The sequence below is a fragment of the Salvia miltiorrhiza genome, chromosome 2 (genome assembly GCF_028751815.1).
Source record: "Salvia miltiorrhiza cultivar Shanhuang (shh) chromosome 2, IMPLAD_Smil_shh, whole genome shotgun sequence".
Classification (NCBI taxonomy): Eukaryota; Viridiplantae; Streptophyta; class Magnoliopsida; order Lamiales; family Lamiaceae; genus Salvia; species Salvia miltiorrhiza.
The window spans coordinates 28,592,857-28,618,868 of NC_080388.1; the positions used below are offsets into that span (position 1 = coordinate 28,592,857).

The 26,012-nt window shown below is 35.9% G+C and overlaps 4 protein-coding genes, 1 long non-coding RNA gene and 1 other non-coding gene across 6 annotated transcripts; 4 read left to right on the forward strand and 2 right to left on the reverse strand.

Annotated features, from left to right (window-relative positions):
* Window positions 1-5,691: 5,691 nt before the first annotated feature.
* Window positions 5,692-6,169, reverse strand: LOC131007747 (uncharacterized). The gene is made up of 2 exons (XR_009096251.1): window positions 6,058-6,169; window positions 5,692-5,927 (listed from the first exon to the last, which is right to left on the reverse strand). It is a non-coding gene; the product is annotated as an uncharacterized LOC131007747 (long non-coding RNA).
* Window positions 6,170-7,219: 1,050 nt separating this feature from the next.
* On the forward strand, window positions 7,220-8,050 carry LOC131013378 (dynein light chain 1, cytoplasmic). The gene is made up of 2 exons (XM_057941444.1): window positions 7,220-7,534; window positions 7,650-8,050. Exons 1-2 carry the CDS (start codon window positions 7,397-7,399, stop codon window positions 7,851-7,853), a joined length of 342 nt encoding a protein of 113 aa, XP_057797427.1. The 5' UTR covers window positions 7,220-7,396; the 3' UTR covers window positions 7,854-8,050.
* Window positions 8,051-8,523: 473 nt separating this feature from the next.
* TRNAF-GAA (transfer RNA phenylalanine (anticodon GAA)) lies at window positions 8,524-8,596 on the forward strand. The gene has a single exon. It is a non-coding gene; the product is annotated as a tRNA-Phe (tRNA).
* Window positions 8,597-10,644: 2,048 nt separating this feature from the next.
* LOC131008238 (uncharacterized) lies at window positions 10,645-11,570 on the forward strand. Its single transcript, XM_057935130.1, has 2 exons — window positions 10,645-10,915; window positions 11,179-11,570. Exons 1-2 carry the CDS (start codon window positions 10,645-10,647, stop codon window positions 11,568-11,570), a joined length of 663 nt encoding a protein of 220 aa, XP_057791113.1.
* A 2,229-nt stretch (window positions 11,571-13,799) lies between these two features.
* LOC131007823 (chlorophyll a-b binding protein 13, chloroplastic) lies at window positions 13,800-14,969 on the forward strand. The gene is made up of 3 exons (XM_057934738.1): window positions 13,800-14,068; window positions 14,145-14,306; window positions 14,386-14,969. The coding sequence occupies exons 1-3, from the start codon at window positions 13,952-13,954 to the stop codon at window positions 14,893-14,895; spliced, it is 789 nt and encodes a 262-aa protein (XP_057790721.1). The 5' UTR covers window positions 13,800-13,951; the 3' UTR covers window positions 14,896-14,969.
* Window positions 14,970-15,049: 80 nt separating this feature from the next.
* LOC131007822 (myosin-2-like) lies at window positions 15,050-24,707 on the reverse strand. The gene is made up of 25 exons (XM_057934737.1): window positions 24,452-24,707; window positions 23,786-24,318; window positions 23,007-23,108; window positions 22,781-22,924; window positions 22,538-22,688; window positions 22,406-22,433; window positions 22,052-22,229; window positions 21,880-21,943; window positions 21,736-21,749; window positions 21,562-21,646; window positions 21,037-21,140; window positions 20,644-20,782; window positions 20,209-20,327; window positions 19,900-20,052; window positions 19,708-19,797; window positions 19,352-19,429; window positions 18,892-19,050; window positions 18,040-18,240; window positions 17,588-17,793; window positions 17,371-17,506; window positions 17,084-17,213; window positions 16,705-16,818; window positions 16,526-16,629; window positions 16,091-16,294; window positions 15,050-15,712 (listed from the first exon to the last, which is right to left on the reverse strand). Exons 2-25 carry the CDS (start codon window positions 24,194-24,196, stop codon window positions 15,236-15,238), a joined length of 3,591 nt encoding a protein of 1,196 aa, XP_057790720.1. The 5' UTR covers window positions 24,197-24,318; window positions 24,452-24,707; the 3' UTR covers window positions 15,050-15,235.
* Window positions 24,708-26,012: the final 1,305 nt, after the last annotated feature.

Below are 26,012 nucleotides of genomic sequence, written 5' to 3' on the forward strand. Positions count from 1 at the left end.
AATTATAATAACTTATTTATTTCAGATTCACATTTAATGATTTTTATATCAAATCAAAAATCTTGTCATGATCTTTAATTTAATATACATATCGAATATATTTTCATAAATTAAATTTAAAGATTTTTAGAAAATCATCTAAATATGAAAAATAGGTTAGAAGAGAGAAAAATTTGGAATTGAGAAAAAATGGGTGAATGTATAAGAAAATGAGGAGAGAGAAAATGTGGGAAAAAATGATGTAGATGAAGAGTAACTTATCTCACATTTCTACTTTTCTCTCTCCTCTCACCCCACTCTCTTTTAATTTCTAAACTTTTATCCTTAATTGACATTATAATTGCAAAAATGCCATTAAATTGGGGGGAAGAAAACTGGTGTTTTATATTATATATAGATTTGAAATAGTGAGTGTTTCAATTTGACTTTATTTCAGAGTTATTTTTTATTTAAAAGTTACAAACCAGGGGGCTTAGCCCACTGGCCACCGGGTCCTCACTTAAGTGAAGTGACCCGGGTTCGATCCCTCTTGGGAACGAATTGGTGATTGGAGATATAAGGTGGAGTTTGGTGAATGGAGAGATAAGGTGGTTCTTGGAGTGGATGGGGAACTAACTACTAACATCTAACATGACTTTGCCCGATCAAAAAAAAAAAAAAAAAAATATGAAGAATGGCTCATTATTCCGTCTTTGAACTCTATATTGTAATATTTCTGGGAAAAAGTAAAAAATGGAGGGTTTCAAATAGCAAAAGAAATTTAGAGATATTTTTTGAAAAATATTTAACGTTTAAGGTAATTTATGAAAAATACAAAAATTTGAGAATTCTTTAATAAAGAATAAAAATTGGGATATTTAACGATAAATGCTTAATGTTTTTTGAAAAAAAAAGAGTGTCTATTTTTTACTTATTTTTGTATTAAAGTTATAAAAAATGATTAAAAAAAAAATTCATTCGTCCACAAAAAATAGTCTTTCTTTGTCATTTTGAAATATTCACAAAAAATAGTCTTTTTTTATTTTTGGAAAGTTTCCACTCACAATATAATTAATTATCATTAGTATTAGCGTGCGTGTATTGGCCAAACGGTAATAAGTTAATGCCTAAAACCAAATGTTTTGGGTTTAAGTCTCCTATGGCGCAACCTTTTAATTTATTTATTTAATATTATAAATTTATCAAAAAAATAAATTATCAATAGTATGTACATTTTTTATTTATAATATACTTAAAATTTTTATTAAAAATTGTATTATCATCTTTTAGAACTATTTTTTAACGAGCCAGGAATAAAAAGAATCAAAATATGCAGAAATTTATTCACAATGATGGGAGGAGAAAAAATATCAATGAGTCGGTGACACGTTGATAATTTCAAATGAAGAAGGTGTTGTGACAGGCTGACAGCGGAATCTTAACCAAATGGGCAAAATCCCAATGCCAATGCCACGCATATTAATCATATCATTCCACCCGTCTCACTATCTTCTCCGCCACCCATAACTTTAATACTTTCTAGAAAAAGTATTCATTTCTCAAATTTCTTTTATGAATGGATATGGATATCAATCTTCAAAACAAAATTGAATGTTTCCATCATATGGAGGTATAGGTTTTAGATACTCAAGAATTTTGTCTGACCATATCATAAAATATTTAGATTCAGATGGTCTTTTAGTAAAATAATACTCCTTCCATCTTTAAATAAGTGTCATAATGTAGAATTTTTTTTAATCTCTTTTTAAGTGTCATATTGTAGAATTTTAGACTAAAATTGAGCTAAACTTCCAACTCTATCCATATCTTACTATTATAATTAAATGAAACCTTGAAGTTAGAAAATATAACGAAGAGTATGCATATAAAGTTATACTCTTTCTTGATATGTGTAATTTTGTATCATATGACACTTATTTAAAGATGGAATGGAGGGAGTATACTCTATTCGTCTCTCAAACATCTTTCTTTCTTTTTATTTTAATCTGTCCCCAAAATATCTTTTTAATCTATTTTTGAAAATAATTTTAGTAACTAATACTTTTACAATCTTCATTTTTATGGGAATCATTCTCCACTTATCAAATAGACAATTATTTTTTATTAAAATTCGTGTCATCTTAAAAAGATATTTGAAGAGGGGATGGGGTAATATGTGTTCTTCAATAACATTTGAACGAAATGTATACTTCATCAAATGGGGCATGTTTCTTGTATTCATACTTAAAAAGTTTTTTCATAATTAAAAGGTTAAGTTCATTTTAAAGATCTTATAAATGTTAATATTTACAAATACTTTAAAAGTTTAGATGTAATATTTCAAATGTTTTACAAAATGTTTAGATAATTAAATTTATCCGAGTAAGAGACAATAGCAAATTAGCAAAAGAATCGTGAATGAAGGAGAGATGAAATAGAAAAGGTATAGATTGGAAATAACAAAATATAATAAGATTGCTTTTGTAAATTTATTATTGCTAATAAAATTAAAAATAAAAATAAAATAATGTTTTATTCAATTTTATTTAAAATTTATAAATTATTAAAGCTTATTTTTAAATCTTATAAGCCATAATGTCTTATGTGGGAATTATCACATATAGCCATCTTTCACAAAAACATAAGTTTTATAGCCCTAGTTTATAATACATAGGTTATATAGTCATTTTAGACTTAAAAGATTATAAAACCCTTTGACTTTTTTGTACTCGATGGCACCATCGAGTATACAATCGAGTAATGAAAAAACTGAAAATTTTCTATAACACCATCGAGTAATCGAAGTATTCGATGGTGTACACGATGGCACCACCGTGTACACCATTGACTATTTCGAGTACTTGATGTTGTACACGGTGGTGCCATCGTGTACACCATCGAGTACAAAAAAGTCAAAGGATGTTATAGTCTTTTAAACTTAAAATGGCTATATAACTTATCTATTATAAACTAGGGCTTTAAAACTTATGTTTTTATGAAAGATGGCTATAATAAGATTTCCCTCTTAAAAAATTGTCAATGATTTTCATTACTCGATGGTGTATTCGATGGCACCATTGAGTACAAGGTGTACTTGATGGCACCACCGAGTACACCATCGAGTAGAGAAGAACAATAACAAATTTTTATAATTGTTTAGATTATAAACTATGTCACAAAATTATTTTTTCCTCAAAAAACTATTATTGTTCATGTTTATTCGATTGTGTACTCGATGGCACCATGGTGTACTCCATCAAGTACAAGGTGTACTCGATGGCACCACCGAGTACACCATCGAGTAGAAAAAAACAATAACAAATTTTTGTAATTGTTTAGATTATAAATGATGTTACATAATTATTTTTTTCATTAAAAAACTAGCATTGTTCATTTTTATTTGATGGTGTACTCAATGGCACCACAGAGTACACCATCGAGTAGAAAAGAACACTAACATTTTTTGTAATTGTTTGGATTAAAAATGATGTTACATGATTATTTTTTCATTAAAAAACTATTATTGTTCTTCACTACTCGATAGAGTACTCAATGGTGAGCGCCATCGAGTACACCATCGTGTAGTGAAGAACAATATTGGTTTTATTTCAATTATTGTGATTTCAATCCACGTTTTTTTTTCAATTATTATCGAGTACACCATCGTGTAGTGAACAATAGTGAAGAACAACACGATGGTATGTGGAAAGAGTGTACGATATCGGATCAAGTACTCCATCGCGTACTCCATCGAGTACTCGATACAGAGTGACTCGATAAGTATTCGATGAAGTACTCGATCATGTACTCAACCGAGTACTCGACTCGATGGGTACTCGATCGGGTACTCCACCGAGTACTTCATCTAGTAGTTGGCAATGAGTTTAATTTGATTTTGTGTTTAGGTTACTCATCGAGTACTCAATGGAGTACTCGTTGTCGTTCCATGGAGTAGTGAAGAACAATAATTGATGTAACGCTTCATATCATTAAAAGTAACGAGAAAAATAGCAAAATTCAAAATAGTTCTTCACTACTCGATGGCGTTCACCATCGAGTAGTGAAGAACAATGGTGATTTTTTTTTTATCAATTATTGTGATTTCAATCCACGTTTCTTGTTTGTAACGTCAACGAGAGTATATTTGGCTATTATATAACACGAGGTGTGATAATCATTGTCGGTATTACATGTTTCATTTGAACATGTGACACATATTCAAATTTTGAAAATAAAAGTCCACACTATCTCTTATGTAGTAAATATACTACACTTCAATCATTTACTCAAGTGCAATAGCTAAATACATTTAATATTTTTATTTTTTATTGAATTTAGCATAAGTACGTTACTTAAGATCGATGGAACGCTTCATATCATTAAAAATTACGAGAAACATAGCAAAATTCAAGATTGTTCTTCACTACTCGATAGAGTACTCGATGGCGTTCACCATCGAGTACTCGATCGAGTAGGGAAGAACAATGATGGTTTTTTTTATCAATTATTGTGATTTCAATCCATGTTTCTTGCTTGTGACGTCAACGAGAGTTTATTTGGCTATTATATAAAACGAAGTGTGATAATCATTGTCGGTATTACACGTTTCATTTGAACATGTGACACATATTCAAATTTTGAAAATAAAAGTCCACACTATCTCTTATGTTTCTTGTTTGTAATGTCAACGAGAGTATATTCGGCTATTCTAAAACACAATAGATGATAATCATTGTCAGTATTACATGTTTCATTTGAACATGTGTCACATATTTTGATTTTCAAAATAAAAGTCCACACTATCTCTTGTGCAGTAGATATACTACATTTCAATCATTTACTCAAGTGCAATAGCTAATTACACTTAATATGTTTATATTTCATTGAATTTAACGTAAACATGTTACTTAAGATCGACGGAAAGCTTCATATCATTACAAATCTCGAGAAAAAGAGCAAAATTGAAGATTATTCTTCACTACTCGATGGAGTACTCAATGGTGAACGCCATCGGGTACTCCATCGAGTAGTGAAGAACAATGATTATTTTTTCTCAATTATTGTGATTTCGATCCACGTTTCTTGTTTGTAACGTCAACGGGAATACATTCGGCTATTCTAAAACACGATAGATGATAATCATTGTCAGTATTGTTCTTCACTACTCGATGGAATACTCGATGGTGAATGTCATCGAGTAATGAAGAACATGATTGAGTACACAATCGAGTACACGACCGAGTAGTGAAGAACAACCCTAATTTTTTTTAATATTATCACGAGAAACCTTGTTTAAGTACTTTAGAATCATGCTTTTGGGAAGGTTTTTTCATGTATGAAATACTATAACCTTTTTTCATTAACAAATCATGTATTCGTCACGTGGCTCCTATCGAGTAATGAAGAACTCGATCGAGTACACGCACGATCGAGTTGTGAAGAATAACCCTAATTTTTTTCAATATTATCACGATAAACCTTGTTTAAGTACTTTATAATCATGCTTTTGGGTAGGTTTTTTCATGTATGAAATACTAGAACCTTTTTTTCATTAACAAATCATGTATTCGTCACGTGGCTCCTATCGAGTAATGAAGAACTCGATCGAGTACATGACCGAGTAGTGAAGAACAACCCTATTTTTTTTTTAATATTATTACGATAAACCTTGTTTAGGTACTTTAAAATCATGCTTTTGAGAAGCTATTTTCATGTATGAAATACTAGAACTTTTTTTTCATTAACAAATCATGTATTCGTCACATGGCTCCTATCGAGTAATGAAGAACTCGATCGAGTACACGACCGAATAGTGAAGAATAGACAGCAGCTTCATTGATGGCGTGTGACTGGAGACGGCGGGTGGTGACGTTGCTGCAACGACGCGAACAACGGCGGCGCGGACGGACGGCTGCTGCTGCTGCAATCAACGGCGGCTGCATTCACGGCTACACAGACGGCGGTGACGTGGTGAACGACGACTTGAAGAAGAAAGGTAAAAAACAACGACAACGACTTGAAAAAAATAATAATAAGAAGAAAATAAAGAAATTGTAAAAATGTTAGGAACCGGCTAACCGACGACGGCAGGAACCGGTGGCGGTAGATATCGGCTGCTGTTGGTGAGCTTCAATGGCTGCCATGGAAGATAATATACATACATACGTAGAGAGAGAAAGAGTTTAAAGAGAGATATATATAATTTTAAATGTTAAATAAAGATATAAGAAAGTCAAAGGGTGTAAATGTCTTTTAAGCTTAAAATGAATATATAACTTATGTATTACAAACTAGGGCTATAAAACTTATGTTTTTATGAAAAATGGTTATATGTGATAATTTTCACCAAAAGGATATTACCGACGGCGAGGACTACCCTCGGTGATTACCGATGGCAAGGTCTACCCTTAGTGATTACCGAGGGTAGACCTTGCCCTTGGTATCCGACGGTAAGTGTATTACAACCGACCCGTCTTTTTTGCCCTCGGTAAGTAGTCGGTAATTACCGAGGGCAAGCTTGCCCTCGGTAATTTTCTTCGGTATTTGACATGTTTTTTGTAGTGAAACAATCATATTACAAATATAACAATAATTTTACAAATATTATTCAAATGTGATTTATTATTTTCATCATATACCTTTAATTATAATTTCATTCTTTTTTTATTTTCTCTATCTAATAAAATTTTTCTCTTTCTAATAAAAAATTCTCTCTTTAACTTATAAAATTAATTATTCAAATACTTTAATTACTTATGATTTCTTGATAAACTATATATCTTGTATATTATTTATAATTTTTTTTAAATAAGCTTAAGCAAACACGGGTAGCTTTTAAAATTGGGCAATATATTATAAGACGTGTGTTGTTTGGAGAGGAGAGCAAATGAGAAAAATGTGAAAGTGGGAAAGTAGCATCCACAAGAAAGTAGGCACGTCGTGGTTAAAGATGGATCAGCCATCCTCTTCTGAATTTTTCAAAACTGCCAAACATCTTACGTGTTAAAAACCTTTTTTCTTTTTGTTTTCTTCAAATATCACAGGTCAGTTAATAGATGTTATCTCAGTACGTACTCGCTCAGGACCGACATTATTTAGAGGCAAGACCCATTTATGAAATTATTAATTTGGAATAATAAGTACTTGCAATTAATATATATAATATTTACTTTATATGGCTTGTACTGCATTTCAAGCGGATAGAATAAAGAATATGCAGTTCACATGCCAAAATCTTGGACACCACATAAAAGGAATCCTCATTTTAGGAATTTAAATCCATATATAGGACCACTCCTCCACGTACAAATAGCAAGCCCACATGAATTGAGATCACCCAGACGAATATTTATTTTCCAAAAGAGGAAGAAGAAGTTGATAAATTTGATCACAATAGTTGAGAAATTATCGATCGAGTATGTTGGAAGGGAAGGCAGTTGTAGGTGAGACTGATATGCTGGAGGCCATGCAGCATGATGCTCTTCATTTAGCAGCTAAGGCACTCGACTCCTTTGATGTCACTGACGCCACCGAAATTGCTCGATTCATTAAGAAGGTATATATATATATATTCTTTTTTCTAATATGAATTTTGCAAGCTAGAACTGATAATTTTAGGATGTTATATATTCCCACCATTGTTATATCTTTTGAGATTAATTGTATTGCAGGAATTTGACAGGATATATGGAAATGGTTGGCAATGTATTGTGGGGACGGACTTTGGTTCATTTGTGACTCATTGCTCAGGCTGTTTCATCCATTTTTGCATAGGCAGTCTTGCTATTTTGCTCTTCAAAGGATCTACTGCCCTTCAAACCGAATCCCAATCCCAACCAATACTAGAAGCTTCCACTCTCAACCCCAAAGCCTAATCATTCATCTTCTACTACCTTAACCAATACTAGCTAGAGGCTTTCTGTTTTTTTTTTTTTTTTAATGTTAATATGAATTAGATTTCTAATTTCAGCAGTGCCTGTTTGTTATACTTCTTGTTTATGTGGTTTTTGTTAGAAATTGGAGCTGTACAGTATTCTACTTTTCTGATTCCAAAATCAACACTTCCTCTCTACATTACTTTCTTAGAGAAGAAATGCATCAGAGGCGCCGGCATAGCTGGATTTTTAGCTCAATACTTTTATTCAAGGAATGGTCAATAATTAATTATGAGAGTTACCTACATGCAAGAAATGAAGAAATATCAACCGGAAAATTGAGTAAATTTGTTCTCGGCGTTGCCCGTTTCTTTCATTTTCTACACCAAATTTGTGAAAAATGTATTTGAATTTTTATTTTCCATGATTGCGTAGTAATGATAATGTTGCGGCCCAATTGAATAGACAAAACATTACACGTCATTAGAATAAATTCCCAAATTAGGGATGATTGGTACAAATATATGTGGTTATCTTGGAATATAATACAAACTCTTATCCAATCAAAAGTTGTATAATAAATTCCTTTGGACAAGAGGTACACCAACTATGAAAATTTTCTTGCCAAAACCATTTATTAATTATTAATAATTATAAATAAAAATATGTTGCGGGGATAGCTCAGTTGGGAGAGCGTCAGACTGAAGATCTGAAGGTCGCGTGTTCGATCCACGCTCACCGCAATTTTTGAAATTTTTACTTGTTTTTGTTGGGCTTCGCTATCCCTTTTTGCCCTTTGTTGTATTTGGGCCATTTCACAATTTCTTTTTTCTAATGAATAATGTTTTGATATTTTGGGCCCATTTTGCTTGTTTCTGTTGGGTTTTCGTTATTATTTATTCCCTTTGTTATATTCGGCCCATTTCACCATTTTTTCCCTTTTCTCAAAATCTATATAAAAATTATTTATATAGTATTAATTTTAACTCATTTTTTATAATCGTTCATTTTTCGTCGTGATGACATAGCACAAATACACTCGCTTGACATAAATATGCTCATGGGCCATAATATGACTGTGTGAAAAAATAGAATCGATGCCGTATTGTAAATTGGATGGAAACGTCGTCATTTCAGGGCCAAAGTTTGGCCAAAAAATTGGTGAATATTCAAAATGAGAAAAAATAAATAATTGAGTAATTTTAATACAAATTTTTAAGTTCATATGCAAAAATTTGTATTAAAATTACTCAGATCAGATCAGATCTGCCATGGCTGAAATCGAAGAAGGCGGAGATCAGATCTGCCGATGGAGGAGGCGGCGCAACGATCAGATCAGATCCACTGCCGCCGCCTCATCAGACCAGATCTGCCGCCGCCGCCTCATCCTCTACTCCGACGAATTCTGCCCAGGCGGCGCGCTGAAGAGAGAGAGAGGGAGATGAGAAAGAGAGAGGAGAGAGCGGCAGCCGCTGGAGAGAGAGAGAGGGGGAGGATCTCCTCCACCACCGCCGCGAGAGCTCCGATGAATTCTCCAAGCTCGGCGCCGCTGCCGCGCAGCCGCTGGAGAGAGAGAGAGAGAGGGAGATGAGAAAGAGTGAGGAGCCGCTGGAGCAGAGAAAGGAAGATGAGAAAGAGAGAGGAGCCGCTGGAGAGAGAGAGAGGGAGATGAGAAAGAGAGAGGAGAGAGAGAGAATGGTAGAATAGTCATGACATACAAAAAATGACCAAAATTTATGTTTTTTCAAATGGTGGATAAAATTTGATCTTGTATGTTGAATAGGGTCATTCGGCCCTATTGTTTCATATTATATTTAGATATTAGTCTATAGGATTGAATTTCAGTACAAACTCATTTAATGTAAAAATTAATAATTTTGTATTTAATCTATGGAATTAATGTACTTCATGTATAAAGTAACTATATTTTAGTGATAATATATTATCCTATAATTGTACTCCATTCGAGATCGAAGTTAAGTACAATGAATTTTTAATTTGTATGTTAAGAGAGATTTTTGTTTGATCTCAATCCTTTAGCCTATAAATAGAAGTATTATATTCAAATGTAAAGAGATGCCTTCATTCATTAAGAGCACCTCCAATGGCAAGGTAGAAGGGAGGGGTCGATCCGGCTTGAGGCCCGGGCGCTGGACACCCACGCTGCGTCAAAGCGGGGTCGAGCTGGAGATCTGGGACGTTGGCGGAAATTGGCTGGCGCGTGTAATACACGCGCTGGTTAAAAAAAATTAAAATTCGACCGTTTGAAATTTTAAGGGGTATCAGATTTTGGACCGTTGCTCTGCAACGGCTAAAATCGATTTTTTTTTTTAAATTATCTATATATACTTCCTCTCATTCACTCTCAATTCACTTCAAAAATTAATCTTCATCTCCTTCAAATTCTCTCTACAAAATGTCTTCATCTACATCAAGTGGCATCGACGAGGAACACATCCAAAAATTCGACCAACTCCTTCAACAATTTTATCAAATTGTTGAAGCTATTGGTGAACCGGAGCCGGATCAACCACGCCCTCGAAGAAGGCCGACCAAGAAAGCGTACATTCGTCGGGACCATGAAGCCGGAACTTTACGATTGTACGAGGATTATTTTGCAGAAAATCCGGTCTACACCGATACTATTTTTTGGTGCCGATTTCGTATGCGTCGTCCTTTATTTTTGCGCATCGTCGACGAGGTGCAGTCAGATCCATACTTCCAACAGCGAGAGGATGCTACAGGGAGACCCGGCTTCACACCGTTGTAGAAATGCACGGTTGCTATTCGTATGCTAGAAAATGGTGGAGCAGCTGACCAGTACGACGAGTACCTACGGATTGCGAAGTCTACTTCGTTGGATTGCATGCGCCGCTTCTGTGCGGTGGTCATCCAACGCTTCGGCACGGAGTACTTGAGAAGACCAACCCCTGCCGACTGCCAAAGGCTTATGGCAATGCACGAGGCGAAACACGGCTTCCCAGGAATGCTTGGAAGTCTTGATTGCATGCACTGGGCGTGGAAGAATTGTCCAGTGGCATGGCACGGAGCATACACTCGAGGTGATCAGGGGGAGTGACTATAATCCTCGAAGCTGTCATCTCCCAAGATTTATGGATCTGGCACGCATTCTTTGGGACTCCTGGTGCAAACAACGACATCAACGTGCTCAACTCTTCGACGTTGTTTCACGATCAACTCGAAGGAAGGGCTCCACCGGTCACGTTTCAGGTCAACAACTCATTCTATCAGAAGGGATACTACTTGACCGATGACATCTACCCCAATTGACCTATGTTCGTGAAGAGTCCTATACATCCTACAGACGAGAAGAGCAAGAGATTCAAGATGATGCAGGAAGTTGCTCGCAAGGATATTGAACTAGCATTCGGTGTTCTTCAAGCTCGGTGGGCTATCATCAAAGGACCAGCGTGTCTTTGGAGCAAGGCGGAGTTGAGCGACATCATGTTCACATGCATCATTTTGCACAATATGATCGTCCAAGACGAAGGTGACCATGCTACGGAATGGGCAAACGAGGGCAATGACGAAGCTTCGAGTAGCTCTACCGCAACTCGTCCACGCAGAGGGGCTCCGCCGGAGTTTCGCCAATATGTCGCACGCCAAGTATCCATGCGAGACACGAAGATGCATGCTCACCTCACTTTGGACTTGAAGGAGCACATTTGGTCTCAATTTGGTCCGATTGACCACTAGAAAATTATTGTAATTCTAATTTTTATTATTGTATTTGAATTAAGTAATTTAAATTATGTTGTTTATTTTAGGGTAAATTTGGTCTAAAACCATAATAAATTGTCAAATTTTGGTTTTTCCCACAATCTTTTATTCTTGCTTCAAAATACATAATAAATCAATTTTTTTGGAATATCCCATCGCATCACTTTTCGGTGAACTTTTAAATGATATGGCGCCAGACTTGAAAGATGTGGCATATTTAACGGTAGAGACTAGAAACGACGTCATTTTGATACTTACTCATTTAAAATCTTGAAACAAATTGCCTAGATTACCGAGTTCATACATTTTAATTATTTTTTATTAAGTTTTTATTTGGGTAAAATTCCTTTTTATTAAGTTATAAGATTTAGAAATTCCTTGTCATTTATTTTGGGGTCTAAGTATGTGTTAATTGAATGTCATGTAACTTATCCATGTAATTACAATACAAGTGCCACGTCATTTAAGTTTTTGGTCAGAATCTGTCATCATGGGAAATTCCAAAAAAATTGATTTATTATGTATTTTAAAACAAGAATGAAAGATTGTGGGAAAAACCAAAATTTGACAATTTATTATGGTTTTAGACCAAATTTACCCTTTATTTTAATGTAATGTTTGATTTATTTTCAATGAAAATTAAACATTTGGGCAAAATTGTGTTGAAATTGAAATTTTGGTGGAAATGGAGATTTTAGACCCAAATGAAGACCTCACCATTGGAGAGGGGTGAGTCTTAGGTGGGAACCATCTTCTAAGACCCAAACTAGGACCCACCATGATTCATTTTTTTCCCTACATGGTGTTCTTAGCTCGATTCACAGATGCGATAGCCCAATATCCATTAACAAAAATGCAGTCGGTCCGATTTGCATTGATTCAGTCTGATTCGATTTTTTTCTTTTTCCAAAAGTATTATTTACATGCATTAAAAATATTATTTTTTATGCATTATTTATTTTTATATAATATATCAATTAATCTTATAAAAAATATTATTTGTGAAGTATCATTTACATACATTACAAGTGTCATTTGCAATGTATCATTTGTTTTTTTAAAAAATATTATTGGTTAAAGTATCATTTGTATTTAATAAAGATATCATTTATCTCCCTAGTAAAATGCATTCAGTGGTCGAGTATTAGAGCATCCATAGTAGCGATTCGATCCGGCTTACTCGAGTAAGCTGGAGATCGAGTCACCCACTGCTGCCCCCCATGACCCGAACATTACTCGATAAATCGAGTATGACTCGACGGTTGAAAATCAAAGATGTGTGTCTTCACGCGCCATAATAATAATAATAATAATAAATATATTAAATTTCGAAATTTGAAAACAAACGGCTCTTTTATCCAATTTTGAAGACTTTTTTTTTCTTCATTCTTTTAAATTTGTGCAATTAAAATTAAATGAAAAATATAAAAATCAAAACTAAAAAAATAGAGTAAGAGAATGAGTCATCCCAGTATAAATGATCCCCCTTTATAGAGTAAACTCCTTACTCAACCACTGTGGATGCTGTTAGAGCTACACTGAATGTTGTATTTCCATTTTATGACCAGACAGTCATCTTTTACAATGAAGTGATTTTTCTTGATAGATAGTAGCAACGTAGTTTAAATCATAACAAATCTAAAGAACAATTCTCTTTAGCTATAGTCGAAGACGTGCATTTAATTATTTAATTTATTGGTATGGTCACTCGGTATTGCTTCTCTCTAGAAAATTGTACCCCAAAATCCTAGCATGAAAGGAAAAGGAAAAAAAAAAGGTCGATCCAGAAAGTCATGAAATCCTTCAACTCCTCCCGATCATCTTAATTCGTTTTTATTTTTATTTTTTTTGTGGTTCTACCTCCTTGACATTTTTTGGTGGCACAATTATAATGGGAATATATATATAAAAATTATCCTTTAAATTAAATATATAATAGAGATATAATAGATGATTTATATTTTGTGCCAATGCACTTTTTATATTAGTATAAATTTATTTTGTTACTTTTTGTTATTGTTGAATCGGGATCAAGACCTCATTCTTTGTTCCACAAGCCACAATTTACAACAATCATGAATTAACAATAATTCATTTTATGGCAGTGAAGGAAAAAACCTCCTATTTGAAAAGATAAATTTCGGATAGAAAGGATATGATATGAAGATACTTAAAATCCTTAAAGGGCTTCTGATTGGCTGGTTGATGCACTTGTCATCATCAGCAGCCACAATTCACACATGCAATCTTCACCACTCATCTCGCTCTCTCTACACATAAAACCTTGCTCATCACAACCTCCAATTTACAGCCTTCCATCATAGACAAAAAACACCAACTCCAAAAATCTCAAAGAAATGGCATCAATGGCTAGCTCCACAACCCTTGTGAAAGCAACCCCATTCTTGGGCCAAACCAAGAATGCCAATCCTCTTAGAGATGTTGTCTCAATGGGCAATGCCAAATACACCATGGTAACAATCCACTAATCATAATTTACTTACACATTACATTACTATTACAATAAAATGATGATGATCTTTTCAACAGAGCAATGACTTGTGGTACGGCCCCGACCGTGTTAAGTACTTGGGACCCTTCTCAGCTCAGACTCCCTCGTACCTCACCGGAGAATTCCCCGGTGACTACGGCTGGGACACGGCCGGTCTGTCTGCCGATCCCGAGGCCTTTGCCAAGAACAGGGCTCTCGAGGTATTCTTGACCCGCCAGACAGTCTGACACGAGTTTTTTTTTTTATTCATTTTTACTTAGATGTTGATAAACCATGCAGGTTATTCATGGGAGATGGGCCATGCTTGGAGCTCTAGGATGCATCACACCGGAGGTTCTTCAGAAATATGTGAGTGTGGACTTCAAGGAGCCAGTGTGGTTCAAGGCCGGTTCGCAGATCTTCTCCGAGGGCGGGCTCGACTATTTGGGCAACCCGAATTTGGTCCATGCTCAGAGCATTCTAGCAGTTCTGGGCTTCCAAGTTGTGCTCATGGGACTCGTGGAAGGATTCAGAATCAACGGCCTTGATGGCGTGGGAGAGGGGAACGACCTCTACCCGGGCGGGCAGTACTTCGACCCGCTCGGCCTGGCTGACGACCCGGTCACGTTTGCTGAGCTGAAGGTGAAGGAGATCAAGAACGGGAGACTGGCCATGTTTTCCATGTTCGGATTCTTCGTGCAGGCCATCGTCACCGGAAAAGGGCCCCTCGAGAACCTCTTGGATCATCTCGACAACCCTGTTGCTAACAATGCCTGGGTCTACGCCACCAAATTCGTCCCTGGATCATAATCAAGCATAATGGATAGAGATATAATGTGTACATTATGTATTTGAGTGCATCAACGTTTTGCTATTTTCCTCAACTCATTTGTTCCATTCACTGATTTCAACAAATGCTATTCATCTTATGATGGCTGCTGCAAAAGGAGGAAGGAAACACAGATACACATAACCTGAAACTTCATCTCTTTCCAAATGTGTTTTCTTTCAACGTGCGACACGAGCTTCGTCCGATACATTAATTACATCGCTAACACGGTGGATAGGATACTATACACGAAACAGAGTGGAGCGATCGAGACTTGCAATGCAACAACAAAATTGATATATACAGATTTATTACTGGGTGCTAGCTTCTCTTGCTTTTCTTCCCCCACCATTTCCGTCTGTGTTTCTCTGCTTCGTTTCGCCCCAGTTTGTACACTTTCGCCTTTGCTTCCTTCAACTTCCCCTTGTAGTCTTTCTTCCATGCTTCGAACCTGTGTTTCAGTCTCCGGAATTCCTCTACAGCGTGTATAGGTGACTGGTCCGACTTCACCTCTACAACTGCTAGTGCTTCCTCATCGAAAGCTCGTCTTCTGTCCTCAAACTCCTTGGTGAGATGGCTCACAGGGTTCAAACTTCCATTCGTGTCTCGGTCTCGACAAGGCAACTCATCGGTACCATTGTTAGCGTATCTGATTGGAGTGCTACCACCCGGCGTCTGAGTTCCCATAGATGTGTCCTCAGATTCGTAAAATTGAGGCGACTGCGCTCCATCGAGCCTTCTTGCTGGGTTTATAGCATTGTCGGCAACAAGACTCTTCTTGGCTGCAGCCAAGCTCATCTGCCCAGAAAAACGAGGATGTTTATTAGTATACTAAATATTTCTCGAGGCCTTAATAAAACAAATAAAACAACCGGTGACAGTTTAGATAAAAAAGAATAATATAGAATAATTAACTACACACTTCGATGGATTGAACAATTTTTAGCTTTGTTTGACTGTGTAATCCTTCAATACTCAACATCATATATATCGTCAATCTAATCTATCGCCCAAAATAAGCAGCCCCTAGTAGTAGTACATAAGGAAGTAGAAGACGACTATTCATTTATTTTCCGTTGCTTCATCCTATATGTGCAAAATTACGACTAATAATTTCACTTGACCAAAAGAATTTTATGTCACCCAATCTACTTGTGAGTTCACAAACAAACTCACTTGTAAAGATGTGATCTGCTTTTGCCAAATCTCTTCCATGGATTTCATCTTGGCTTCATATTCCGACCATCGTGCTTCATACTGTACCAGCTGCTCTCTCAAAGCCATATTTTCTGTTTCCTTCTGTCCAAAGGTCGCTTCCGCCAATGACACACGCTTTTGTAGCTCTTCGACAACCAACGACAGTCTTTCTGGTTGCAGATCCTGTTTACCCAAATAATGGATCATTTAGAGAAGAGTGAGGGGAGGGGAGACTCATGCCCAAATATATTACTATCAACCATCATTTTTCTTTTCTATGATCACGTGCAGATAATTCATAGGAGGAAGAAGTACCTACTCAAGATATACAGTAACAAAAGAAAAATTATAATAAAAAGGAGTTGGTCCTATAAAAAGTGCTGATTTTAAGACATGGCTTTTGCAACAAAGTACCTTGACTTCAGAAATTCTCCTGCTGTGCTTCGGATTACTATCATTCAACTGTCTAGAGTTCCTGAGGTGATTAACTTGTTTACGGGCCAACCATCCACGAATTACTGCAGAAGCCATTTACTTATATTAGGAGGGCACCATATCGTAATTCATCAGCAATTCCTAAAACAGAAGTTTACCAGATTGTATCTGCACAATTGCCATAAACTGCTCATCCGGCCTCCCACAGATAACCTGCTTTTTCAACCCGAGTAATGCACCATACTCCTTTCTAGCAATTTCACCACGAATATCTGCATATGTTTAATAATCAACAAAAGTATAAGTCAGATGATAATTTGATAAACTGGTGCATCTAGCTGGTAAGAGAACAGAGAGAAAGAACACATCATAATGTGATAAGTATTTTTTAAAGAACTGATAATTTGATTTTCGGTGGCTTTCTAAGAAATCCTAACAAAAGGAGTGTTCTTTAAAAGAAATTTAAAGAAAAAATCATTTTCACCGAGGGAAATATTAATCTGTAGTAAGAAACCAAGCAATAGGAGCTAGCCTCACATGACTGCAATGTAACTACTTCTTCCTTGAGTTTTCGGAAGTCCTGGCAAGCATGATGACCACTGAAACACTTCTGCACCTCAAGAGTACCTTGGATAACTTGTTTTCTAGCATCTTCCAAGATATCAATCTGTCTTCCACCACAGCAGAATATCAGGAAATTTAACAGAAACACAATGTTCAGCTTCCAGAAGCAATGTTCACAAATGTTATTTTGTAGATGTAACAGACAGCCAATGAAGTGCTTTAGAAAGTTAAACAAATACTAAAAATATACTCAAAATCACCTGTCTTTTTCGAAAGTATAACTTTGTATAACCAACTTGGTACATCTCTGGCAGGACACCAAACTTCTGCAGAATGGCGATTGACATACTTAATGGATCTTGACAATCCATAGTTTCCCCAAGTAGGGACCCGTACCTGGAAGTTACACCAGCACATCTTCAAATAACTGTACAATAATCATACGGAGTGAATGGAAATTAAGATTTGATGCTTCACCTTCTTGTAAACTCTTGATGAGTCATCCTGGCCGGATACCCAGACCTCGAAATCCTGACAACTTGCAGAATCCCACAGCAACGAAGCTGCTTCAAGGCAATATCTTTTTCGAATGCACCAGGAATCTGCTTATTATTTGGTCTTATGCAACGAATAAAATGTGGTTTTGTGCTTTCCAGATGTTGTATTAATTTGAACAGTTGCCCCTGCAATAGTGTGCAGAAGTAACCGCAAATTTAGAAGAACATATATGGTGATAACTGATAAGTTCTTGCTTCCTAACTAGTACAAAGATAAGAGAACATAGTTCAATGAAAACCGTTATTTTAATAAAGGGAAACATAATGCTTTAATAGAATCCGATCACTTTTCCCAGCATTATTCCTTTGTTTCTGCAGTGTCCCATGAGCAACATGAGATTGCAAGAAGACTGAAAGAACAAGCTTTATCACCTTGAATTTTGTGGCAACACTTAGCTTCTTACAAACCGACAACCCTGACTGCACTGATGCACTATCTAGATTCTGGGATAGCTTAAGTAGGGCAGCAAAAGATTGAGGAAGTCGACCAGTGCAAGATGAGAGTAGCTCAATGATTTCAGAATGTATTGGATCCCGATTCTTTTCCAAGAATTTTTCCGTCTCATAGAGAACCTATAGTACAAAGCTCATATCAATATAAATTAATTAAAATAAGCTTTAATTATAATTTTAAAATACCTAAATTATAACATAAATGTTAACAATTTCTATATCCAGAATCAACTGGCCTGTGTAATAGATCAGAAAGACTTTTCCATCACTATGACAAGGATATTCTAATCATAAGTTGCACCATGGCCTCAAACAATTGTGCATAACAAGCACAACTAGCATGTATGGATCAACCTTCCATCATTACAATTAAAGTAAAAAATGTTACAATAAAATCTATGGATTTCTCATATTTATCCCTTCACCCGTAATATCAGAACCCCCCCCCCCCACCAAACCCACCACCACCACACAGACATAAACAATCCATCTTTTACAATCTCCAGTCAAAATCAAATTATATAAATTGACTTTTCCTAAGATACATGAACACTATTTGTAGCTACAATTTCACTGAGCTGGTCAACAGTTAACGAATACATTCATGAGCACCACCATAATAACTGATTACCAGCATATGATGATCCACACACAATATGGACAGGTACTTACTACAGTCAAATTCCAAATCTACTTGAGGTTCATTTGCTCTAGCTAAATTGTTGGATGTGTACAGAGATTCCACAAAAGTACAATGACAAGTAAACTGACCTCCCCGGCATGATGGCGAACGCTGAATGTTCCACCTCTTTCTCCTTTAAAGCAACGGTTAGTACTTAAGTGATGCTTAAGTTTAGCAGCAAATGTTAAATCTGTAGCTTTGGGAAGATTTGATAATTCATCCAGTATAGATATCAGTCCGATAGGTTTCTGTTCGAGCACACCATTGTGAACATAAGAATAAGGCGACATAATTTGTTCAATACTAATATATATCTCCAACAAAAGCAGGTAAAAGTCGGATATTATAAAATTTAGCAGATAAGAAAAAGATTAGGGAGCAGTTTTATGGTTCAGATTAATGTGTATTAGTGATTAATAGAAAATGGCTTTAGTGGCCCTTCTCCCAATGTCACCCGCAGACAGGAACAGAACTATGTCAAATCAGAATGCTGCATGGAAAAGGAAAACTACTTTACAACAGTAAAAACACTGCTATGTATAGGAGCACCTTCTCAAAAAGATCCACACAGTCTTGGTTGTCTTCAAAATCTACTTTTTTCCAGTCAATACCATCTAACTCATACTCCTGCAATCAGAAATATTCCACCGGCACCAAGAATGAAATTCCAATATCAGAAGGGTTATGCTAAAATATTTAATGCACAATTTGCAAACCAGTCTGCATTAAGCTAATTTGCTTATTCAGATAATTAAGGCAGAAGCGTTTAATTATGGATTTCACAAATAATAATCCTTATATGCATTATTGTGCGAAGTAAAACCAGAGAAGGAAATAAATGTATGAAGTAGCCCCAATAATGCCTTCTGAAAACCTAAAGATTGGAAGACATGTATGATGCTTACTTCTTGCTCAAGTTTGACGAGATGTTGATTGAAATGTTGCTGGAGCCGCTCATTAGCATAATTGATGCAAAACTGTTCAAAGCTATTGTTCTAGTGCAAAAAAAGGCAGTCAAAGACTTCAAGTAAGACTATTTAAAGAGGGAAACAGTTGCACCATAATATATGCAAAGGAAAATATCAATCATTATATACCTTAAGTGATTCAAATCCATACGTATCAAGAATGCTTACTGAGCGCCCCATATTATCTTTCCCTGCGGAAAGTGATAAGTTGATCTGCTCCACAAGCCAGTCGAACAAGCTCACATAAATACACCTTGCCAATGCATCTCTTGTGTTCATTGCCTATTATGAGGGAAAACCGACATAGCATAAGTGTGATGGTTTTGCAAACAAACCATCCTGTAAAATATGCAAGTAACCATGAAGAACTAGCATGAAATATTTGTAATGTTGAAATCAGGTGTGTTCAAGAAATTATCGATCTTTGAAATTATGAACCTGATCAAGTGTAAGAGATTTGGTGACCTCATCCTTTCCAGCTCGTACCCTCCGGGTTGACAGAGTAAGTATCAGGTCTTGCTCACTACAGCCTATCAAGCCAGCAGCATTTGTAACAGCTGGAGATAAGGAAATCAATTTAGATAGTTAAGTCAACAGATAAGTGTAAACCTAATCTTTAAATTCCATGATGTTCTGTATTTATGATGATCACAAAGGTTATTGGTGGGGGGAGGGGACTTTTAACCATTTGCTCTAAAGGAAATTAGAAATGCAAACAATTCCTTTGGTACAATTACTGAGTTTCCTATAGCAAATCCCCAACAGGAATTCCCTTCAACATAACTATATTATTCCCAAAAATAAATAATAAAAAGGGAAGTTGTAAAAGGATAATGACTAATAAAAGAGGAATGAATTAGAACATGCAGATACCTTCATCAGAAACAACCTCGATGTGCTTTTGATTGTCAATTACAAGAAACGATATGTTCCCCAGCCACAGAACTGCAGCAAGCATCTCGAAGGCATGCTCCTGATCTTCTTTACAGATTCTGATAGAATCTAAGGCTCCCTAGGGAGAGAAAACATATTCTGGACTTAATAACTTTATTACAGATAAAAAAATATACTGAAAAGACTAGAAACTTCTATAGCAACTATGCTCGATCTGGTCTTTTATTTTGCCCACCAGTGCAGCAGTTTCCTCACTAAAGATTCAAACCTCTTCTGATACAAGTTGGCTGGTTGCGTAACGAATGAGTAAGTACAATACAAATCGCAGCAGTTAACCAAATATACAACTCATGTGCAAGACCAGTCATTTACCATAAGATTATGAAACTTCTGAGCATCATCAATGTTGGGGATCGCCAAACATTCACTCTGATTGAGATAGCTGTATTCAGAAGCACTTCTTAACCTCAGCCTACCTGAAAAAAAAAAAAAAAAAAAGAACAATGTGCCATATCATCCAATCTTTGTATTTGAAGAAAAACTACAAATGTATTATAGGTAATAGGTGATAAAATAAAGTGCAAAGAATTGTGCACCATTAAAAATATACTATATTTTAACTGGAAGATGCAAGAAAAGGATTCAGCAGCTGCTATATAAGCTACGCTCATGCTTTGGTATGACTTCTTAACCATGAAACTCCAACTAGTATGTAAAACTGATACCAGCTGATAACAGAGATTTTTCATATGCCACACATATAGTAATAGAAGAAAATATTTCAGAGTAATCACCAAGTCAAAACATATTTGAACTATTCTCATAATTTTCATTTACGTACAAGAAAAAAGAACAGATACAGGAGAACTGATGAGTGGGGAAAAGCTGAGAACAAACCTCGGAGAGCAGAAGGAGCACCGGAGCAGAGCTGATAGAAAATGTGATAGGACCGCTCTCCTTGGGCCAACTGAACAACTCTTGACTGGTCCAACATGGAATCATGTCAATCCCAGTCCATTATAAATATGCAGACTAGAGAAGGAACTCACTGATTTTGATACACATACTGACCTTTTCAAAGAGAACTGTTCGTAATTGAGGAATTTCACATTGTACATGAACAAAATAGCAAAGCCATATCAGAAAAATATGACTAAGAATAGACTAAACTAATAACTTTCCAAAGTTCAACTTGACCATTAAAAGCATGCTTACAGGTTTGTATTTTAGCACCAGATATTTTCCCAGCAGCACTGAAGTGGATTTCAATTAATTTTCCCTGCACGGATCTTGAGTGTTACCAGACCAGTCTTCCCTACGTTGATTGCCAAAAACTAACATAGGATACCTCTTCAAGTAGTAGGAAAGAAATTCAGAGAGAACTCACAAATCGGCTGGAGTTGTTGTTCCTGGTTGTTTTGGCATTACCAAAAGCCTCCAGTATACAGCTTGTTTGAATAAATTTAGATTCTATTCCACCACCACCACCACCACCTCCACCAAGAGCTGCCAAATATTGCATTGCAATCTTAGCTGTCTCAGTCTTGCCAGCACCACTTTCTCCACTAAAGATCAAAACAAGAAATTATTTCACTTTCATGAAGCATTCATGTACTACATTTAACTCAAACCAAGCACCAAACCCGATAGTGAAGAATAAAGTTAATCAAACAAAAATTATTATAAAAAAAGTTACAGTATGGAGCAATGGAAGAAGATCAGTATAGAAACTGCAGCTAACCTGATAATGATAGACTGGTTTACTTCATCTGCAAATTTCAAAACGAAGCAAAGGGAAAGGGTAAATTAGCATCTTGACCAAAGCAATATATCAACAAGGCAAGCATTTCTCCGAGTATTAAAGGTACATCACCTACTATCATTGCATTGTATGCTGCATCAGCAATGGCATAAACATGAGGACTGTCCAGAAGCTTCTTTCTGTAAGCAGTAACTATATCATCCCCATATAGCTGGACATTTTTAAAAGGATTGACTGCTAGTAGTACGGGGCCTGCCTTACTCTATGTAAAGCAAAGAAGAGAAAATTTTTAGGTTAGAAACAATGTTATTTTATAAACAGATAATATGAGAAGGATTTCCAATAGAGAATTACATATATATTATCTTGTGAATATCTATACTGAAGATTGTGAAGAACTGAAGGCTCGTTCAAATAACTTAGTTGTCCAAGATCATCAACTTCATCAAGTATATGCGGATTGGCTGGTAGAAGGTCTTGTGTGGGAACTGTCGCAACCTACAGTGATAATGCAGTGAGTGCAAAATTCTTGTAGAATGCAACAAAAGCAGTGAACAGTTGACAAATCAAATGAACTAACACTTCCGTCCGATAGCAGAACCGAAGCTGTCTCCCCTGAGTTTGATCTTATTTGCCCAGATTCCCAGAGGTCATCATGTCGCCGACACCAAACACGAAGCTTCTAAAATTACAATCATCACTAACAATCAGTAGCTGAGTGCCAAACATTTGGGTAAGATAAAAATACAAGATACTGGCCATTGTTACAAATAATCATGTGCCTCACTATTATTTGATATAATGTACAAACAATCCGGAGCGCTTCAACTTCCCCAGCCAAATGCTTTAGTGTCCAGCACAACAAAAGGCAAGTAAACCAGACACGATATAACAAAAAGAGAGACAGGAAAAGTTGCATTTCAACATAATCTAGCTAAGCTCGCAGGCAAGAAAACAGAAGTTACAGATCTGACTTATCTTAGAGAACGTCTAATCTCAGGTAATGAAACCAGCACCATAAACCATAAATCAAGAATCCAATCTCACAAATTATGTCGGTGAAAATTATAAAAAAGGTCACCAGGTACAAGCTAGAATTCAAGTATGACAATACAATTGTGAAATACAGAAGTCTAACTATATAACATGTTGCATCATTTAAACCCTTAGGAACAAAATAAACAAATTTCACAAAACTTGATGGGCATAAAAATAATAATTTCCTCATAAACCCATTATAAAACCCACAGTTCTTGACTTTCTGTTTTTCTTTTTTTGTAGCATTAAAATTAGAAAATTCTCAACCAGATATGAAAGAATATTAGCAACCAGAAAACAAATTCGAACAAAATAGTCTACCTTTTTCATGGGACGCCCCATGTCATCATCCGCCGCCAACTCCCTAAAACTCGAGACAGATCCCGGCGCCACGTGTCCGAGCTTGCCATTGCCTTTCTCCTCCAACATCTGGTTGCCCTCATTCTCATCCGCCGCCGCTACACATAGCGACTCTACATCTTCCATTTCCTCAACTTTTTTAGCCCCAAAATAATTCCCTCTCTGTCCTTGCCTTTCTTCCTTATTCAGAACACAACTCGACGAGCTCATAGGCAACGGCCTCTTGGCCGACGGCAGGCGCGCACGAGATGTCGCCTTTGGCCTCGGAGGCAGCGCCGGCGGCAAGTCCCTCGGCGTCTGGGTCTCTTCTTCTCGCCGGAGAGACTCCAGCATTTCCTCCAAGGAGCTCCGAGCTGTCGATAAAGACAGCATTTTTCCTTGTCCCACAAAAACCCTACACTTGCAAAAACCCAAAAATCTTCACTCTGCCCCCGAATTTAACTCTGCCATCGCCGAGATTGCATTGCTCTAAAAATCTCCGAATTCGATCCCATCTTCAGGTGAAAAAAAACTGGAAATCATTAAATCCGCGACCACCAACAAAGCAAACTCGAAAGCAAAAGCAAAGCCACGAGCTTGTCCGCAACCGAAAAGCTTCCCGCATAAAAAAAACACACAATCCGTTACCGTGAAAGCGAAGTCTAATGAAGATGCCAGACTTGGAGATTTCGCCTCACTAATCTCGGAGAGAGAGAAAGACGTTAATTTCGAACACCGAGAAACTGATAATTATCTGAAATTAGCAGTTAGGAGTTTTCATGAATTGGGCAGAGTTCTAGATTAGATTCAAGTAAACGTGGGATTTCTGAAAATAAGTATTTTCCATTTGCCCAAAATTTAAATTAAGACCGTTGAATCTTGTAAGAAAATAAGGTGTTTTGAAATTTAAATTTGGTAATATTAGTTGAAAAGTGAAATAATTTAGGGGTTATGAAGTGTTAGTGGGGGGGCCCGGATCGGGATAGGAATGTTTCTGTGTAGGCATGGCCCCTTTCTGAAATGACGCTTTTAGACATCTGCCGCTTTGGTTTCTATCTATTTGTTGGGGTATGCACAGAAGTCCATCACAAATTTTGACTAAATTTGCCTAAAATTCAATAATCGACTTTTTTGTTTTTCACATAGTATTTAGTTTTGGAGGGATTTCTTTTTTTTTTTTTTTTCAAAATTTGAACTTCTATATGCGCTCTCAAATCAACTCATTAAAATATTGGTGCTAAACGTTAGTGAGGGATAAGATTATATTGATGTTTTTCAAGAATTATTTCATGAACTCCCTCCGTCTCATCAAGCATGATCTAATTCTTTTCGACACGAGAATTAAGAAATTGGTATTTTGTGTGTAAAATGCGGTATGTGAAAAAGTGAAAAGGTGAATAACGGATAAATTTTTTGCTATTTTTAGAAACAGGTCAAGCTTCGTAGGGCAAACCAAAAAGGAAACTAGGTCATGCTTCGTGGAACGGATGGAGTATCATATAAATATAATATATGTGAGTATTTTTCTTTAAAGATGTGTTTATTTTGATAGATAAATTTATCAACAGAAAATTATGGATAATCAAAATTTATGTCTTTAAATATCTCATTTCTTTTCCCATATTTTTACACAAAAAAGAAATTCATCATTTTTCCTTCCTTATTTTCACTTCAAAAATGGATAATATTATCACACCAAAAATGGAGGGATAATATTATCCATCCTTGAAGTGAAAATAAGGAAGGAAGAATGATGAACTTCTCTTTTGTGTAAAATTTGGGGAAAAAAATGAGACATTTAAAGACATAAATTTTTGTTTTCCATCCTTTTCTATGAATAAATTTATCCATCAAAGAAAACACACTCTAAATATATTATTGATATTTTTCAAGAATTGTTTCATGTATCATATTTATATATATGAGTATTTTTCTTTAAATATATGAGTACATGAAAGTATGAAGAGATTCAAATAAGAACCATTAAATAAAATAGGAACGGATAACCATTTTCAGTCATTCGATCATCAAGATTTATGATGGTTACAAAATCTTAGTGGATGAATGCTACATTTGGGTTCGAATTCTGAAGGAGCGAAAATTTTATTTTTCTCGAATGCAATAAATTTAACAATAAATGCATTTATTTTTATAGCAGATGCAATAAATTGAATGGTTCTCACGTTATCACGAAAAATGTAGTTCTCAC

Coding starts and splice junctions, on each gene's coding strand:
- LOC131013378 (XM_057941444.1), top strand. CDS start 7,397: ATGTTGGAAGGGAAGGCAGTTGTAGGTGAGACTGATATGCTGGAGGCC. Junction 7,535..7,649: donor TTGCTCGATTCATTAAGAAG/GTATATATATAT, acceptor ATTGTATTGCAG/GAATTTGACAGGATATATGG.
- LOC131008238 (XM_057935130.1), top strand. CDS start 10,645: ATGCTAGAAAATGGTGGAGCAGCTGACCAGTACGACGAGTACCTACGG. Junction 10,916..11,178: donor GCACGGAGCATACACTCGAG/GTGATCAGGGGG, acceptor TACATCCTACAG/ACGAGAAGAGCAAGAGATTC.
- LOC131007823 (XM_057934738.1), top strand. CDS start 13,952: ATGGCATCAATGGCTAGCTCCACAACCCTTGTGAAAGCAACCCCATTC. Junction 14,069..14,144: donor GCAATGCCAAATACACCATG/GTAACAATCCAC, acceptor TCTTTTCAACAG/AGCAATGACTTGTGGTACGG. Junction 14,307..14,385: donor CCAAGAACAGGGCTCTCGAG/GTATTCTTGACC, acceptor TAAACCATGCAG/GTTATTCATGGGAGATGGGC.
- LOC131007822 (XM_057934737.1), bottom strand. CDS start 24,196: ATGCTGTCTTTATCGACAGCTCGGAGCTCCTTGGAGGAAATGCTGGAG. Junction 20,328..20,643: donor CGAGGTTGTTTCTGATGAAG/GTATCTGCATGT, acceptor CCTTATCTCCAG/CTGTTACAAATGCTGCTGGC. Junction 16,630..16,704: donor AATTGTGCAGATACAATCTG/GTAAACTTCTGT, acceptor TGGCTTCTGCAG/TAATTCGTGGATGGTTGGCC.